The 19,857-nt window shown below is 38.9% G+C and overlaps 1 protein-coding gene across 8 annotated transcripts in view; it reads left to right on the forward strand.

Moving 5' to 3' along the window:
- Positions 1-19,645, forward strand: part of OTUD7A (OTU deubiquitinase 7A) — a 105,866-nt gene extending 86,221 nt beyond the window's left edge. For 7 of the 8 annotated variants that reach the window (XM_090148747.1, XM_090148749.1, XM_090148748.1 and 4 more), the window contains 8 exons: positions 33-134; positions 2,007-2,134; positions 2,517-2,629; positions 7,230-7,357; positions 8,957-9,106; positions 15,118-15,232; positions 15,489-15,573; positions 17,366-19,645. In XM_090148747.1, coding sequence (XP_090004873.1) covers positions 33-134; positions 2,007-2,134; positions 2,517-2,629; positions 7,230-7,357; positions 8,957-9,106; positions 15,118-15,232; positions 15,489-15,573; positions 17,366-18,799 — 2,255 coding nt within the window. In that variant the 3' untranslated portion in view covers positions 18,800-19,645. The remainder of the gene's footprint in view (positions 1-32; positions 135-2,006; positions 2,135-2,516; positions 2,630-7,229; positions 7,358-8,956; positions 9,107-15,117; positions 15,233-15,488; positions 15,574-17,365) is intronic. The other variant, XM_090148751.1, reaches the window with a different exon arrangement.
- Positions 19,646-19,857: the final 212 nt, after the last annotated feature.

Here is a 19,857-nt window from a genome sequence, read left to right on the forward strand (position 1 = left end):
TTATTTCATTTTAATAGATGCTTTCTTTTCAGGTCGTTTGAACTGGTGGTCCACTGTGTGTACGAGCTGCAAACGTCTTCTTCCCTTGGCCACAACAGGTGATGGAAACTGCCTCCTGCATGCTGCCTCTTTAGGTAAGGAAGAATGTGTGCATGGAGCCTTCTGCCAGAAATATTTACGAGTTTGCTCTCTGCCCAGTGAAAGCTCAGAAACAAATGGAATGCAAAGAATTTCATTAAAAGTCTGGTTCTGGAGCAATACATTATTCAAACTTCACTTAGAGAATTGATTGTTGTAGGCATTCTTGAGGGCTGAAGGTGTAAATTTTGTGAGGTGATATCACAAGTATAATTGAAACAATATCAAAAAACCTTTACCATAAACAGCTGTGTGTGTTTTCTTTACATAGGGAGGATTGTCCTCACTATGGGCAAGGAACTGTGTTCGTTGTCCTCTGGCTTTTGTTAAACAGTGCTTTTCATTCCTTCGAGATTTTAACTGTATGGGAAACAGACTTTGGAGTGAATTAAAAATTGGACAAATAGCATTGTGGCTATTCAGCCTAGGAAAGGGAAAGCTTCAGGAAGAGCTGAGAACAGCTTTTCAGTGCCTGAAGGGGGACTGTGAGAAGGAGAGGGAACAGACTCTTCAGTGGGGTCTGTTGTCACAGGACAAAGAGAAATGGTTTCAAACTGAAAGAGAGAAGATTCAGACTGGGCATGAGCAAGAAGTTTTTCACTGTATGGATCATAACATACTGGCACAGGTTGCCTGGAGAGGTGAGGAATGCCTCATCCCTGGTGACATTCAGGGTCAGGCTGCACGGGGCTCTGAGCACTTGGTCTAGCTGCAGATGTCACTGTTCACTGCAGAGATGTTTGACTAGGTGACCTTTAAAGGTCTCTTCCAATTCAAAGGATTCCATGATTCTATGAAAAATAGTTTCCAGTTGATTAATTAATCATTAATACAAGATCTTTGAAGCCTTTTTTCAAATTATATCAAATAAATAGAAACCTGTGAAGCCAAAAGTCTTTGATGTTTGCTCCATAACTATCACAAGGAAGCTTTTTTTGTTGTTCCCATTGCTAAAATCTTGTACCAGCAGACCTCCAAAAAGCAACTTTGTGAAAAACATTAGGATTTTTAATCATTTTGAAGGGACTGTTCTTTTTGGAAATAGTAGTAAAAAGATATATATGGCTTTTATTTTTTCCAAGGATCCTTTTATCTTTGCCTACTCTATTTTTTGCTTAGAGGAATTGTATATTATTTACAAAAAATGCTGGGAGTATTTTGACTTGCAAGATTTGAAATACAGATATTTAATGCCAGCAGCTGATAATATAACTGAAACTTGGATGTCTGTGGGTATGTGCCTCAATGAGTGTTCTGTTCTTTTGTCATGGTTACTGCTCAACTTTGTGAAGATCTGTGAACTGTCTTAAAAGGAGCTTGAAAGCCTGTGGCTGGTGGTATTTTTAGACTTCCAATCATCTTGAATGCTTTTTATTTGGATGTTGAAGCCAGAAGAAATTTGCCATCGTGCTGTGTGAGAGTGGACGCCTGTGGGCGTCAGAATCATCATCTGTGATGCACAAAAGAGCCTGTGGTTGTCATTAGTATTCTTGTGTCTGCAGGCTCTGCTGGCAACTGGAACTAGCTAGCTAGAAGTAACCTGTGCGTTGAATATTCCACTGCTTGCAGCAAAGTTTGTTACATGCAAGCACATACTGAAACAGCTCACATCCTTGTCGTTCTTCCAGCCAAGTTTAAGCTTTGTTAGAATTCCCTTTTATTGTTCACTGCTTTATCTGGATATTGACCCTTTTGGGAGAAAACATTAGAAATAATGAGCAGATTACTTGCCAAGAAAAGTCTTAAACAATGTAAAAATAAAAGCTATGTTGCTTTTGCTTATAGGGCAGTATTAATTATATTAGTGCTTGTTATATCTGTTTTAATGTAGTTTCTTTAAAATTGAGTGCCTTCTTGTGATACTGTAGGCATGTGGGGATTTCATGACCGGGATCTTGTTTTACGGAAGGCGCTCTACACTATGATGAGAAGTGGAGCTGAAAGGGAAGCACTGAAAAGAAGGTGGAGATGGCAACAGACCCAGCAGAATAAGGAGGTCTGTATGGTCTAAAGGCAACCTTGTTAACATAATTTCAGCGTAAAAAAAAAATATTCTGAACTTTGTGGAAGTTTCATTTGCTATCAAATTCCTTCTTTTTCCATTCTGCACTGGGAAGAGAGATTTGTATTTAGAATTTGAATATCAGAATGAAAACGTATTTGTAGCTTTGTGGGCATAACTATGCATGGTTAGTTCCCACAGTTAGTGTCTTACATCTTTCTAGTAAATTAACATTCTTTTCATCTGAATAAGAATATTGAACGATTAATGTATCACATAAGAAGCTCAGAGAAGTTAATTGCATATACTACTACAGAGCTCTGCTTAAATTTTTTTTACCAACGTAACTACAAATGTATTTCATTCTCTCCTATAGTCAGGTTTAGTGTATACAGAAGAAGAATGGGAGCGGGAGTGGAATGAACTGCTTAAGCTGGCATCAAGTGAGCCTCGCACGCATTTCAGCAAAAATGGAGGCACTGGTGGTGGGTGAGTTGCAGAGTATGCATATCTTGCAGTTCCAAAGTATAAGACTATCAACCAGCCTTAATGCAAGAGCTTTCATTTTCCTGTCTAGTTTTTGTAATGAAGAATATTTAGGTTTGTGTACTCAGTTTGTTTTTTCCTCTAGCAACTCACTCCCCCAAAGAAAACTGTATGTGAAAAGTAAGTTGGCCAAGCATAAAACATAATGAAGAAATAAAATGTTCAAAAAAAAAAAATTCTCCGGGCTTTGAAATTATATTGTATTTTCCTTTTAAATTTGTGATACCAGGGATAGGGGAATCTAATGATGGCCAAACTGTCAGCCATAATTGTTTTCATTTTCTTCTATTTTAATTTTTTTTAATTGATTGGTTTTCATTTTACTCCTCAGTTTGTTTTCCGTGTTTGTAGATATTTTCCTGTTTATATGCTTTAGTCTTCTAATGCAGTTTAATTCACACGTCTCTTAAATTTGGCCATTTACCACTAGTTTTCCCAGGCTGCGTTCTGTCTTTAATTCTGCAAACTTCATGTAGTTTATAGTTTCACTATATTCCAATCAGAGATGTCATGAAATGTTGCATTTGGCAGACTTTACCTTTATTTCCCAGACAGTTCAAAAGGCAATACCACACACTGTTGTATAGAGAACAAATTTAAATTGTTTTTCCATGGTTTACGTTTCTCTTTTTCTAATTGGAAAGAAGTAAGGATAAATATGTAACAGTTCATTGTTCCTTTAAAAGAGTCATGTAATGCATCCAGTGTTCAAAATAACAGAGGCTCTGCAAAGAAAAAGGAACATCAAAACAGTATTTTTGAGATGGAGTTTATTACATTCTCTACTTTAGGTACTATATTAAGAGAGCTTGCAGATTAGTCTTTGAATTATAGATGAAGCATTCTCCTTTGGTGTCAGGATTAGCAAAAGCATCAGGAGTTGTATGTGCTTCAAAAGAATTCAGTGACAAGCTTAGGAATTATGCTGCCTCATTCATCTACAAATTTTAATAAATTTCTGAGGTTGAAGTACGTGTAAAGGTGACCATCAACTGTCACTAAACTTTCACGGATTTCTTTTCTGAGAATATATTTTTTCTGAGGCTTGAATGTTGGAGAAATAGATGAAGAGAACACTGAAAAACCTTGCTCCTAGCTTTTTGTTCCCAATATGTAAAATCCTTCAAGCAAATCAACTACAAATCAACTATGAAGCAAAGTCTTATTTTGAAGTGGATTTGCACATCCATCTGTAAATGTTAAAAAGACAGATTATCATAATTGTTTCATTTATATGAAGCAGAATGTATTTTGAAACATACTTATTTTGAAAGTGGATGATACTCATTTTTAGACATTCCTTCAGCTTCTAGCTCGCTGTCTTACATGGTGTTAAAAAAGTCAGGTGATTTTAAATGGGTAAGAAGAGAGGAAAGGTTTCTGTAGTCTTTCCATGTGTCATTAGAGTTTTATTTAATGCAGCAACACCAGAACGTTAAAACAGGAAGTATCTCTCAGCTACATGTAATTTGGGTTTTCAGACATGGTTAGGTATTCAGACTAATTCAACCAAATATCCAAACTATTGCATCCATCAAAGACCCTTATCTTGCAGAGGATTTAGTTTAGATCATTTTTTAATAAAGGCAATGCCTAAAAACAGTTATTATTTTATGTGTTTGCCTGTTTCAGAAGTGCTGTTCCTTTCTCTCTATTTCAGTATATAGAACAATTACCAGATGCAAATAGAAAAATGTTCAGTACTGCAAATAGTGCATCTTTTATATTAGCTGATGTTTCTTACGACTAATGAATGTTTTATCAAGCTTGTTTTTCTGTGAGAAAAAAGTATTGAGATTTTCAAGAGTTAAGAAATAAAAAGTAGAACTTGAGACATAATTTTTAATCTCCTTTGGTTAATGCAGTATTGTGGGTCTGATCCAAAACATAATGATACGTATTGGAAAAAAATTCTTTTATTTGTGTTGCCTTTTTGGGAGAGCAAATTATCCTAATGCTTTTACCAATCAGAGACGTACCCAAGCAAGCAGTCACTAGCACATGCTCTTCTACATTGTTTCCTTCTTGTTGCTGCCAAAAGTTTTGTAAGCTTTTCCATAAAAGAATGTTTAAAACAAACCTAGCAATTGCATTTAACTATATATGGAAGAAAAAGGCTTTTTGAAGTTCTCACAGATTGAGAAAATAAGACTATTCAGATGAATAAGATAACAAATAGCTTAAGGAATTTAAGGATTTTAGTTGATAAATTGTATTATAAGACTTGTGCCTCCCTGTATGTTGGAGTAAATTCAGTCTGAAACAAGTTTATTGCAGGCATTAAAACCTTGTGAGAGAAGCCTTCATCTCTTTCCCCTGCATAGCTGGCGGTAGAGAATTCTTCCTGTTAGATTCGGTATGAAGACAGTGATTGCTTTTCATATGTAGTGTGTTTCACTGTTTAGTAACTTGTCTTACTTGAGGGATGATGATCCTCAAATACACTGTCGTAGTTGGCCTCAGAAGATCTTGTGTTGGTGAGGTTAAGTGTGTAATTAAGTTTATCTCCTCACTGATGTAGATGTTTCTCCAACTTGGTTGTCTCTTCTTTTGTTTGGGTTTGGTGGCCAAGGGCATCCCATCCCAGTGGAAGAGCAGTCATGACTCAAGTGCCACATTGTGTAGATATGGCACTTTAGGACGTGTTTATTGGGCATGGTGGTGATGGGTTGATGATTGGACTTGATGACTGAGGTCTTTTCCAGCCTTTATGGTTCTGTATACATGGTGGTTTAAATACAACTGGGTGGTTGAATTTGTATTTCTGACTCGTGATACTGTTGAGAATAGATGTTTAGACTGTAGATGAATTTCACAGGTACTGGTTTGCGTTGTAATTTCTGGTAAAAATATTACAAATCTTGCTGTATGTTCTGTACGTAGTAATTATGTCATTTCATATGAGTTTTGTCTGATATTCCTTTCACATCCAGGTATCTTCTCTAGTAGACAGCCTGTTATTCTCTTTCTTTTCTTTCATTGCTTGTGCCTTTCAAACATCAGATGATGACTAGAACAGAAACTGCCTCAAGCATCGTGGATAGGATTGCGATAGCTCAGTCTCTTTTTTTTTAATTGCACCATAATGTGTGTACTTCTATTTGTCAAATTCTTTTAGAAGGTAATTATTCTTTTTGTCCACCTTTAAAATTTGGGACTATTTTGGATGCAAAACATTGTATTGTCAAACTGTGAAATGTTATCAGTCAGTTCCTTTATCTGGAAGAAATAGATGTTGGAAGGCATTTCCATTCTTCTGCTGTGTAAAGAAAATGAATTTAATATATTTTGTCCCATGATATCTGATAAACATAGTGGTATGAAAAATCTGAAAAGGAAAAAAAAAAAAAACAACAAAGGGAGAAAACTCTTCAAGTGCCCTAATTGGCTTCCAGTTACATTTTATGTCAGTTTTTAAAAATTCCTTCCAAGAACAGCACTTTTTTGTCCTCATTTTTAAAGTACTTGCTCACTGTGATGCTGATTGGGTGTTAATCCTACTTAGATCCATGGAATATTCCTCAGTAAACCATATATTTTAATCTGCAAATGAAATATGACCTGTCTGCTCTACTTACTCCAGCTAGATTAAGGGAATGGTAGTTGGATCGATCCTGCTAAAAGGCCAACTTACAGAAAAACAAACTTCTCTGTCGTGCTGTTTTATTGTTTTACTATCACATTCAGTTGCCCCACCTTGTAGAATTCTTGTATAGATTTTTTTTAATGTGTTTTTTGAAACATGAAGCTCCACTGACAAAACTACTTCGCCATGTCTCACCTCAGTACACACTGATTTATATTCCTTCTGTATTCTCTAAAAAAGAAATGAAAATTTTCACCTCATCCTCAGGCAAATGCTTAAGTGGGAGGGATGATCTTACCTCCAGATGTGCTGATCTATTTAAATTATTTATATGTATTCAAGATGAAATGCTTAGAATTCTGATTTCAGATGTCTAAAGGAAGGTGAAAATTATCTCACTGGGAAAACCGATAGCAAAATGAATCTCCGCTTATTTCAGCAGATACTCTTTTCCATCTTAAGAATGTTTTGGTAATGATCAGAGGAAAAAGCTTTACTCAACTTTGCAAGTTAAATTCCACCTACTCAGGCTGACGTTTCTTATATTGCTAAGGTAACTTTCTGTGTTATGGTTAGAGGAACTAGAAAAGCATTTAGCTTTCCATTGCAGAATCTCCCTGCCCATGTTGTCGTGTGAAATGACTGTTTTTATGATAGGAAGCAGTTGTCCATCAGGAGTTTGGCTGAGATTTACCTTTTCAGTTCTAGCTACACTACCAGACAATATCTCAGTAATGAATTTTGATGACTAATAAGCCCGTGGGGAGTCTGCAAATAAAAACATTCTTTGTAGCTATTACTTTATTCCCAAAAATATATTTTTCTTTCCAATTTCTCATGGTTTATTTCAATAACTGGAATGTGTGTTTCAGAAGAGTAGGAATATGAGTGACAAAGAAGAGAAAATAGCTGCCCCACTGGGTTGGTTTTCTAAAGTTTCGATGCTGTGTCTTCCAGGGTTGATAATTCAGAAGATCCGGTGTATGAGAGCCTAGAAGAGTTCCACGTTTTTGTCTTGGCCCACATTTTAAGACGACCTATTGTTGTAGTAGCAGACACAATGTTACGAGACTCTGGTGGAGAAGGTAAGACTTTTTCAATGGAAATCGATGCACCTATTTACCTAGGCCGCTCCAAAACTAATGCCTCCTATTTATTTTCATGGAAGCTGCAACAGCTACAAAGAGCATGAGAACGCTATTTGATTGAGTAAATTCTCAGCTACAAAACTCTGTTTTCCAACATAGTCATTACCATTAGCTATGCATTTTTTCCAGCAATGGACATGAGCTTGCATGCTACGCTCATAAATATCTGCACCAGTGGAGAAGACCCACTGATTCACAGCTCCTATTATGATGTCGTTACTTGTAAAATGTTCTCCATGCATCCATCTTTCATGAGCCTGAGCAGATGGAAGTCAGAAGGTGCCGAATCCAGACTGTATGATGGGTGTGGTAGGACAGTTCAGCCAAGACTGACAGTGTACTCTGAAGTCTTCAAACTGGGATGAGGTCTGGCGTTGTTGTGTTGCAAATGAAAGGTTATCGTCTTCTCTGGCCTGACTGAATTTAGTCACCATTGCAATGTAGTGGTCAGAGTTGGTTCTTTTTCCAGGAAGTGCAGAGGGATCACCCCTTTTCTATCCCGAAGGGAGTGCATATCACTTTACCCACTGAAGGGTGTTTTGAACTTTTCTTCAGTGAGAAATTCTTATGCCTGCGCTCTGTGGTCTGCAAGTTTTGACTCCAGCTCGCAGTGGTGACCCCGTGTCTCACTACCAGCAATGATGAGACTGAGGAAAATGTCACTTCCAGCCTAATACTGGTTTAACAAGCCCTGACAAACCTGCATGTGGTATTCATTCTGTTCCCAAGTGACAACTTATGGGACCCTCCTGACACAAATGTTGTGATATTCCAAAATTGCCACCATTGTTTCCAATGTTAAAGCCAATATTAAGCTCCATACACAGTTCCCTGGTCATAATCCACTGATTGGCGTTGATAGCTGATTGAGATGCTCTTCATTTCATGGTGTGACACCTGTGCATGGCCTTCCAGAACATGGCTTGTATTTCACATTGCTGTTATCATGGCTGAAATGTACCACCTACAGTCTCGCTGTGCTCACACCCACTGTCTGGGCTCCAGAAACATTCAGTAAGTGTCAATGAATTGTCAGTAGCTGCAATTTTTCCACATGGAGGAATTCAATTCTACACCTTTGCTTCATCTGCACTTCCATGTCAGATTCTGTTTTGTCAGACTGCCCCTCTGCTGCCATCCCACCAACAGACACCTCTGATGTTGTGGGCCAATATAATAATAAAAAAAAAGAGGCAATACTTTTGGAGCTTTGTCCTTACAGATGTGTTAAACATGTAGCAGTCATCAAGATTTTGTTAAAATACTTTTATACCTTTACTAGTAAACAGACTAAGGAAAGTATATGTAAAGGTGGAATGTTTTCATTATTGCCCTTAGTGTATTTCCCGATATTTTTATAACAAAATTTTACCTGCTGTTATGACTGTTTCCCCTATTGATTGCTCCACTTCAGAGCTCTTCTCCTGGAGCTCTGAAAACAGCGTAGCACAACTGTTACATACAGTAAAAGCAACGTTAGTGTCTTTTTACATAGTTAAAAGAAAAAAAGTAATAATCTTATTTTTTTCATTGCAGCATTTGCGCCTATACCATTCGGAGGAATTTATTTGCCACTGGAAGTTTTACCTAACAGATGCCATTGCTCACCTCTGGTTCTAGCCTATGATCAGGCACATTTCTCTGCTCTTGTTTCCATGGAACAAAAAGATCAACAGAGAGAGCAAGGTATGCTATAAACACACAAACTCAGGAATATATTGAACACAGTGCACTAAGTACTTTCATAGACCTGTAAGCATAAGTGTCTATCAGAAAGGAAGCAATATCCACTAAATTTTATTTTTTACAGTCTAAATCTTAGTGTCTAATCACAAAACCGTGAGCCAAGAACTGTTCAGTTCTAATCTTTGCTTTATCACAGTGTCTTTTTACATGCATAAATAGCTATAATAGTAGTTATCTGCTGTGCTTCTGAGTTCTTGAAGGACTGTGTTAATTAGGGTTTGTAAAGCATTTAGAAACCTATGTGTGAATCAGGTAAAGAAAGGCCTCTTCCAGCAAACTAAATGTACTTGTTTTTCCATTTTAAAACATCCAGTGAAAATGTTTTTATCTTTATACCTTATCTTCTGTTTAACTTTGCAATAGTGACAACAAAGTCTGAACAGATTTTTGTGTGTCAAGTTTGAGCTTCTTGGATACAGGATTAAAATTGACAAGAATGTCAGCAGTAGATTAATTCCTGCACAAGTAGCCCAGGAGGTAGCTGTAACTGCCCTTAACTTGAAGATCTCTTTGCCTAATAGAAATCTGTAAGAAGTAATACAGCGCATGGTCGTCCTCCCGTTCTCTTGCTTCCCAGCACCCAAATCCTGGGTAGATAACTAGCTACTTCTGGGTTTGATGTGCTGAGAATTTTCATATGCCAGACTGCTGTTTGGAACACCTTTTTTTCCGGGTGCTCTCCCTCATCAGAGTAGAAAGTCAGAATCTCATAGAGTATCCATCTCTCACTGTATCACAGAACATAGTAGAATAGTTCACCTGGAAGGGATCTTAGAGATCTCCTAACTTCCTGACCTTTTCAGGACTAACCAAAAGCTAAAGCAGATCATGGAGGGCCTTACCCAAATGCCTCTTGAATGCTGACAAGCATGGGGCATCAACCACCTTTCTGGTAACCCTGGACCAGTGTTTGACCACCTTATGGTAAAGAAGCCATTCCAGATGTCCAGCTTGAACTCCCCTTGCTTAGCTCTGTGTCATTCTCTTGCATCCTGTCATTGGTTACCTGGATATGTCTCTAACAATAAAAGTTAGTATCTTCATACTGCAAGTCTGACTTTGCTGCTTGCAAAATAAGTGATAGAAATACCAGCAGTAAACTTTAAGTGATTTTGAGCATGTTAATATTTGATTCTTTCCCATCTACACTGAACCTCTATCCTGCATAGCTGGATTATTGCTAGTGCTGTGGTCTACAAGACTACAATAAAATTTTTGCTGTACTAGTTGCTTTCCTAGTCCCAGTGTTTGGTCACTGAGTATTGCTGCTTGGTGTTGACAGTGAAGAACTGATGTAAGAGCAGAGAAAAAAAAAAAAGCAACAACAAAACTGATGAAAGAAAAAAAAAAACATTTCTACTTGTGTTTGTAGAGCAATGTGGTCATACAACAGTTATTTTGATTACTGTATATTTGTGCTCTCAAGGATTGTTTGTGATCTAATCACTTTTTTTTTTTAAATTAATTTTGGATCAAGTTAGGGATTGTCATACTGAAAGTTACCTTTGCTGGTAATTATTCAAATCAAGTAGCCATATGGAATCACACCCCTTGCCCTTCACTGAGGCTTGTTCCTGAGAAAGATGCATCCCTGTATACAGGGGATGTACACAGGTAAATATATATTCATATGCCATATATAGGTACACAAATATATATATATATATCATACACGTAAAATTGTCAAATTAGTAAAAGCTTCACTTTAAAAATTTAGACTTCAGTCAAGATGCTTCCAAAGTAATACAAATTAGACTCTTCACTTATCTTTGCTGCTTTGCTAGGAGTTGTCCTTTCTGAAATTTCTCTTGTATCTAATTTAGTCCTGCTGCATTAGTTTTATGCAGATCAGCTACTCAGTTTTTGCTAAATCTCAAAGGTGAACACTCCAGTAGTCAGCTCTACCTTGACAATTAGCATAATCGCCTCTGTGGAAGCTTCACTGGATATGTATTAGATTAAAGGGAGACATGGCCACCCAGTTGTTTCTTTTCCCTTTCTATTCTTCCCCAGGTATCTCATGCACATATGGAACAGTACCAAGCACTGAGAGTTTGGAAGTATTAACAGTTGATAAAACTAAAATAAAGAAGGGAAAAACACACCCTAAACCTAAAACAGAAGCAAAAACAGCCCCCAGCAGCATTAACACAGGCAATTTTAATAAAATCATGGGAAAAACCTAATAAATTCCAAGTCAAAGGATGTACTTATAACTTTTGTGAAATGGTAATTTAGCTGCTCCTAGATCTAATATTTATACAGTTGGCCATTTAGATTGCCGTGAGGTTTTGATGTTAGGACATTCTCCATATGAGTTATAACAGTTTACACTACTGGTATGTTGTGAAATGCTAAGGCAGTAGTTCTAGAGCTTGCGTCTGGTTGGAAGCCAGCTAGATGGGTTTAAATACATGTTTGAAGGAACTCAGACTCCTAAGTAGGTAGACTGTAAGCAGTCAGGCTCCTGATTTCGTTGCTACCACATTCTTCTGAGAACAAAGAGTGTAACCCTGAGTCACCATTTGGTGGTCTGTACAGAGGGATGGTGCTCTTTACTTCCGTGTCTTCTGTAGTGCTGGAGCATAATTAATGCAGTGAAAGTCTAAGGGACTTGAGCACTGTTGTTGCTTTAAGATGGTGTATGCTTCTATAAGACATTTTGTTTTTTCTGGTATTTCATATGAAAAATGGAATGTTTTGATGATAGATGTAAATATCTACTCATTATCGCCAAAGCTCCACGTTTTAACAAATCATTAAGCTACAAAACTCGTTTATATAAGTATGGGTATAAAATGAATTAATCCAGCTGTCATCTACTGCTGTGCTGACACCCAGCACAGAAAGAGGGGTACATGTGTGGCTTTCCAGGCACAAATCAAACTTCTAACTCCAGCCTGCTGTGAATAAATCCTGTCCACTTAAGCTTCCAGTTCCACTTTCATGAAATTCAAAGCTAGTAGTAAGCAGATCAAGGCAAGCAGAGCTCAGATGAGCTCATGTCTGTCTTCACTCTTTGGTGGCGAAGGGAAAAGTGTTTTTGCTAAAGATGTGATGTGGCTTTTGAAGAATCCGGTGAAGAGGAGCTTGGCATTAGCTGTGAGTCCTCCACGTTTTTTTGCTGGTGATTGCAGAGATGTTTTAAATCCCTAATGAATATAGGGATTCATAAATGTGGAACATGTGGTTTTTGAGATCTCCTGAGTGAATTTCATTTAGTCCTTCTTCCCAGAGAGTGGTTTAGAGGCAACTGAATATCTTGCATCCAGCTCCCTAACACTGCATGCATTCCATCTGGATACACCCATCATGATTTTGGATGTATTTTGGTATTTCCCATGGTTATGGGACAGTGAGCATGCTGCAGCTGTGCAGTTGTCAACAGAGAGAAAGCTGTTCATTGAAATGTTGAAACGAGGAAGAACTGTTGAAGGACAGATTTTGGTGTAAACATTTTCATGAAAGAATCTGACATCCAATTGAGTTGTTCTTCTTGGAAGGAACTGAGTTTTTTGTTTTTTAAATGAGATTGTACGATACAGGCAACATTGCACGTTGTTGCATGTGGCAGCCTTTGTGTTGGTGGAAACAGAATTATAACAGAAAAATGGAAAAGAAAAAAAAAAGAAAGTTGATCTAAAAGTCAGATATCCATTGAGAAAATGAATCCAGTCAACTTGCTGAGCCTTCAGTAATGCAAAGATATTCCGGGGATCTGCAAGGAGGTGCTGGGCAATGGCTCCAGCCTTTGCATTGCACACTGGGACAGTGCAGCAGCCTTCCAGCTCAATCTGCAGAAGAGCTCTTATGAAAAAGCTTTTCACGTTGGAGCCGTTTTCTAAACATTACACTGATGAATGATATGAAATGCCCTGTGAGAAATTGAAGCCTGCAAAGCTAATTCTTACAATTTAATGCAAAAATAAGGAAAAAGTGAATGAAGGAAGGAATTTTGGATAGCCTTTTAAGGATACTGTCTCACTATTGGTGGTTGCTCCTGATATGCTGCAGCCAGGACAGAAATGTCTCCATACCATTAAGTTACCAGGTTCCACACACGTCTATTAGAAATTGTAGAGTTGTCTTCCTGTAGAACATGACTCCATAATATAATAATAATATTTATTCTGTATGATCTGGTTTTACATGTTTTACTGCAGGGTCTTGAATACACAAGCTTCAATTCTGTGAAGCAGCAGAGAACACTTGGCACTCAATCTGGCACGAAGGGAATGCTTTGGCATTCAGCTGCAAAACTGGTTGCTGTTAGAGACTGCTGGCAGCTAACAGCATCGTGCTTGTTCTTCAGATGCTGTGACAGGAAATAGATTGGCACACGGGTGCTCTTGTATCTTGCCAACACAGAGGTGCTGGCAGCTTTGGTATGGTGGAAGGGAGAGCCGCAATTGTGAAGGTCAGAATAGGATGGCAGAGGCACCGCAGTACGTGGCCAGATTTTGAGCTGTCAGAAGGCTGAGAGCTTAGAGCTCTGACTTCTTAAAAGAAGCATCTCTTATAGCCAGGCACAGTATTTATGCTCTAACCTGAAGAGTATTTCTCCAGATAATAGTGATATTGATACTGTATAGGCAATCAGCAGCTGAAGCTGATGAGTCTCCAGCTGTTCTGTACTGTATTTGCTGTTAGTATGGGGGAAATATTTCAGGAATTACCTTCTACAGGCAGTAGGGGGCAACATTTCCACGAAATTCAGAGTTTTGACTATTATCAGACCTGTAGATAAGATGAAAAATAAGCACATTTTCTGCAGTTGTCAAGCTATCTGAATCTAATACCAACTTAACAATGTTAATAAAAATGCAGTTTATATTTCCTGCATTCTGCTAAGAGTAACACTTAGCCAAAAGTGCTCTGTCTTTGTTTGATAGCATGTTTTCTGAACTGCAAGAAATGTTGTAAACAACACACAACCAATAAATGCCATAAACTTGCAGTAATTCACCACCATGTTGCTGGATGGTTTCTCTGTATTCTTTGCTCCTTGGCTTTGCTGGAATAGCTATGTAGGTATAGTCCCTAAGGGCTATGGCACAGAAAACTTAATTCCTTGACTGGCTGTCAGAGAAACAGCAGTGACCTGCATTGCTGAAGATCCTGCCCGATCCCTCAGCAGCTTTCTGACTGTTTTCTAATGAAATGGAAGCAAATTGCTGGTTTTAATTAAAGCTGACGGTGCTTTTCTCTTAGTTTATTGGTGGTGATGAATGATAGACACTCCATGAATTCAAAGTGTGATCTCTGCACGCTGAGTGTAAAGCAGGGTCATTAAGATATGTCAGAAGGCAGAGAGCTCTGGCAGGGAGGGGCAAGAACAGTATAGCCAAAGCAGATAGACAGTGATGCTGGGTTATTACAGCAGCAATGCTGTTTCTCCTGCACTCAAGGCAGGTCTTAAACTGACCTCTTAGCTCATATACATGTTGATCTTTGCTCCTCAATTATGCTAATTCACAGTTTGAATCCAGAATCCCTGTAGCAACTGTTTGCTCGTCACATAATGCTGTATGTCACATAATTATCAGTATATTTTTATTTCTTAGCATTGTTTTATTTTCCACTGACAAACCTGGAAGTGAAAATATTTAGCAAATGTGCACGTCTGTATGAGATGCAGAGGAATACTTCAACGTTTTATTGCTTTCAGTTGTTCTGTCTCCAGGAGATATTTATTGTGCAATCCAAAATGGCGTTGTTATCCGTGAGGTCTCCTCTCTGCCTCTGGTGACTATTGCCAGGAGCAATCAGATTGTTACTCTCCTCTTCCCTTCCTCTGTCACACAAACATCAAAATACGGATGAGCCAGTACTGCAGCATATCCAAGTTCTGGCCTTTTTCTTTACCTGCTGTTTTTATCTGCTTTTCTCAGCTAAATCTTTTGTCTCTGTTCCATGCCCCTGCCCCGATTCTTGTTTTATCTCTACTTCAGCGGTGATCCCCCTGACTGACTCTGAACACAAGCTGCTGCCTTTGCACTTTGCGGTCGATCCTGGGAAAGACTGGGAGTGGGGAAAAGATGACAATGACAACACCAAACTGGCCAAGTAAGACCTTCCTGTGGCTTTAGTATGAAGCAGTAAAATGTCTTGAGCCATACCTAATCTAAGTGCTGAGAGAGCTGCTGCGGAAGGAGCTTTGTTCATGTTTTCTGGTTACATGGGAGAGGAGGCGGGAGGGTGGGTCTCCAGCTGATGGTCACAGATCAGGCTGCTGTTGTGCTGGGCAGTGTTATCTCTCCCAGATACACTTCTTCTCTCAGTGTGTTTTTGACTGTGTTTTCCTTTCTGTTTTCATCCTTAGTTTGATTCTGTCTCTTGAGGCAAAGCTTAACCTTCTACACAGCTATATGAATGTAACGTGGATACGCATACCATCTGAAACACGGGTAAGGTAAACTTCCTCCTCAGTCTAAACCAAATAACTGATATGAGGCACAATAAGGTGTTGTGTAGGGTAGGCTGCATGTCCTGGCCAGCTGCCTGGAGCCACTTGTATCCTAGCAGCAGAGACAAGTCACTTGTGGCACACCATCACTGCCACTAGGCTTGTAGATTTCTAGTGTTCTGTTTTTAAGACAGTTTCTTACATGTTTTTGCAACTTACATTCTGTTCTGAAGTGCGTTTTCTAGCTTTATCTTTCTCTTATCTATTTCAGTAGCCCCTTCAGTTCAGAAAAATAAAACAGGCATTCTTTTTTCTCAGAACCTTGGCTTGCTCTCCTAATACCACTGTTAGGTCACTAGACCCCAGCCCTTTCTCTTTTTAAGAACAGATTTGGACTCCTGGACAGCCTCCAGTGTATACTGACTGACAAAAGGCCACAGACTGGCACTGAACTGGAGCCTGGTTCTTTTAAAAAACTATCTTAGAACTATGCCCAGCTGGCACCTCATCAGCTGCAAATTTCTCTGCAAATTGCATTGAATAGATTGAGGGGTTGGTCTAAAGGCGAAAGGTTGCTAGGAGAAGATGGTGGTGATTTAGACAGCCTGCACAGATGGTATTTGAAAGGAGGAACACAACACAAAAGGAAAAAGGGTTTAACAAGCTGCAAGAGAGGAAAAAAATCCATTTTTCTATAGTTTCACCCTAAAGCAGTGGCCACCACATCAGAAAAAGGAGAGGCAAAATTGTGCTCTAATTGTAAGCTGTGAGCCTGAAACGACATGAGACCTGCGTTACCTCTCCCTGCTTCAGGGATTCCAGACAAGAGGACATTTAAATACTCAGGGACAAGAAAAGGTGTGCATTTCTTCAGTGAAGGTATATACATCTCCAGAGTGGTTCTGTATCACTGTGGTTAGTTAAATGTTTCATATTTATCTCAAGCAGACCGATATTTTGTGATGCCTGGGTGCAAAAGTAAGTTTTGCAGGACTAAGTGACTGCAGACAGATTTGAAGTTGTCCTAGGATCCTGTTACTACACATTGTCAAGGAAGATACTTTATCTTACCTAAAACGTGACTTGGAACTCAGACTGCTTGCATCACTTTTATCTACATTGAATTTCCAGTAAGAGTGAGCAGACCTTATTGGTCTATGTGATTAAATTTACTATGTCAGACAAGATGCTTAGCTCTGGTGCATTGTAGCACTGATGTAAGTGGACTGGAGGCCTGAACAACAAAGAAATTAACTAAGTTGTTTTATGGACATCAGGAATTTTGAAATATTACTACAGACAGATTTGTATGCTGCACACCCCTCACAGCTTTCAGCAGAACCTTGCTAATTTTCCATCACGGTGGTATCAGTCCTCTTCTGGTCTGTCTGCCCACTGAGAGGCTGCAAGTTCTGTGGATGCTTCCAGTTCAGTGACTGGTTGCAGACACTCTGCTGGTCAGTGTAAACAGGGAGGCTGAGCTGCAGACTTCTCCTTGATGGGAGCACTGACTTGAGTCTCTCCATCACTCAGACAATGATTTTCACATAACTTCTGAATGACTGACCTCTACTCTTCAGATGTGCTTGGAGTGAGCCAAAAGCCACTGCAGGAACAAGCAAGATAGGTAGCACAGCCAAATAAGAAAGAAACCGGTATAAAATGTCAGTGTGTGAATTAAAAAGTACACTTCTAAAGTCATTTTGAAAGTCTTCATTAGATTATATTTTTTTGCACCAACTCCCTGTATGAAACTGCTTTTTCTGTATCTAATTATAATTAATTTTCCATAGCAGGCCCCTTTGGCTCAACCAGAATCCCCTACAGCTTCAGCTGGGGAGGACGTTCAGTCTCTGGCTGACTCAATGGACTCGGACCGAGATTCCATCTGTAGTAATTCCAACGGCAGTAATGGAAAAAACAATAAAGAGAAAGAAAAGGACAAACAGAGGAAGGATAAAGACAAAAACAGGACGGATTCAGTTGCCAATAAAATAGGAAGCCTCAGTAAAACCCTAGGAATTAAGCTGAAAAAGAATATGGGTGGTCTTGGAGGCCTGGTGCATGGCAAAATGAGCAGGGCAAATTCAGGGAATGGAAAAAATGGTGACACCATGGAGAAAGTCAAAGAGAAGAAGTCTAAGTCTCGGAAAGGTAGCAAAGAGGAATCTGGACAGTCTGCAAGCACTTCTCCATCTGAAAAGACCACCCCATCTCCTACTGACAGAGCTAGCAACTCACCCATTGAAAAGATGAACACAAAATCTTTCTCTGACAAGCAGGCTGACCCATGGAAATACAGCACTGATGTGAAACTCAGCCTCAATATTTTGAGAGCGGCCATGCAGGGTGAACGCAAGTTTATTTTTGCTGGCCTTCTTTTGACCAGCCACAGGCATCAGTTCCATGAGGAGATGATTGGTTATTACCTAACCAGTGCACAGGAGCGTTTCAATGCTGAGCAGGAACAGAAAAGAAAGGATGCTGAGAAAAAGGCTGCGTTGAATGGGTCATCTAGTAGGAAGCTGGAGCCGGAAGCGTATTCGAAAGAAAAGTCAGAAACATCTCCTCAGGATAGGGCATCACCTGTCTTGCCTCAAAGCCATACGACTCAGCTGGTTTTAAAATTTAAAGATCGCACTAGTCCCACTCCAGGGTCGTTTTCTTCACCTAGTAATGGTGCTAAGAAAAGTGGACCCATTCCAGTATCTGCCCACTATAGCCATACGCCACCTGTTCAAAGGCAAAGTGTCATCCATCTGCATGATGTCAACTCCAAGCCATCGAGCTTCCAAGATGACACTTACAAGCCAGTGGTTGGCACATTAAAAACCTGTGCCACGTATCCCCAGCAAAACAGATCACTGTCTTCTCAGAGCTACAGCCCAGCCCGGATAACTGGTATCCGCACAGTGAACACAGTGGAATCACTGAGCTATGCCATGCCTACTGAACACAAGTCTCAGACATACACTAATGGATTTAATACTGGCGACATTAGAGACTGCTTAGAATATGCTGATGAGGATGCTCCTCAGACCTGGTTGAACAATGATAAAAATCAAGGCAGAAGCACAGTTTGCCCAATATATCCCATCCAGCAGAACCGCTGTAAGAAGGATAACTGTTCCTTTTATGGTCGTCCTGAGACTGACAATTACTGTTCATACTGCTACAAAGAAGAGCTGAAGCGCAGGGAGAGGGAAAGTAAGGGACACAGGCATTGAGGATTCTTCCGTGACTATATTTAGTTTTACCATTTTCTTACTTGCAGAGTAAACAGTGTTGAATTGCAGTAAAAGGAATCCTTCAGAAAAGAATAAAGGATTGATGAGTAAATAGTGTCTAGCTTTTCGCTTTTCCTGGGCAATGAGGAAATAATAGGATTAATTTATCATAAAGAAATATATATTATTTTCCATTTTGTCAGTGTCTTTTTTACATATTCTGGGTAAGCTGAAGGGTTGTTTACTTCTTTGTCAGTGCTGTGTGTATGTTTGGTCAAAAATTTACTAATGGTGCCTGAATTTACACTGACATCACTCAGGTAGTAGTATGATAGGGGAAAGTTATAATACCGGAGATGTGGTGTTGTAGTAGGGTAGTATCTGCCTTGTAAACATTTGAGATTCTGTAGCTGTTACGAGAGTATTTTTTTCCTCAGCAAGAATAAATTTTTCATAGCTTTTCTTTCTTTCTGGAGGGTAGCGACTTTTGCATAACGCACATTTTTAACATGGCAGCATACTGCACTAGCACTAATGTTCATACTCACTTCAGTTTGAGATGGAATGATTCTAGGAAGCTGGAAGTGGAAGGTCTGAATTCACGAGGGCTGTAGCTCTTCCTGATTTTAAGTTCTCAGCAGTTATTTGTACATGTCCATTAAGATTTGCGCCATTTTTACCTGTATTGACTTTGTAAACATATTTTATATAAAGACATTATGACCTGCAAGACTTCACTTCCTAAGGGGAAAAAAAAAAAAAGACAAAATTTATATAAAAAACTCAGTATAATTTTGGGCACCTGAGTCTCAGTAGCTTCTAAATTTGGAAAAAAAAAAAATAATAGTAAAATCAAAATATAAACATTGTGTTAGATTTGGAAAATTTGATGACCAGCTAGGAAATGTAGGATCAATTTAGAGCTGAATGAACTGCTTGTCAAAACAGATGTATTGCATCCCCAGATTGCTTTAGCCGTAATATAAATTTAATCGTTATTTGTTTATTCCTTTTCCAACATTGTTGACTGATAGTTACTGCAAACGTGATTATTTCTG

This window comes from Phasianus colchicus, chromosome 12 (assembly GCF_987193195.1).
Source record: "Phasianus colchicus chromosome 12, bPhaCol1.hap1.1, whole genome shotgun sequence".
In the NCBI taxonomy this organism is placed as follows: Eukaryota; Metazoa; Chordata; class Aves; order Galliformes; family Phasianidae; genus Phasianus; species Phasianus colchicus.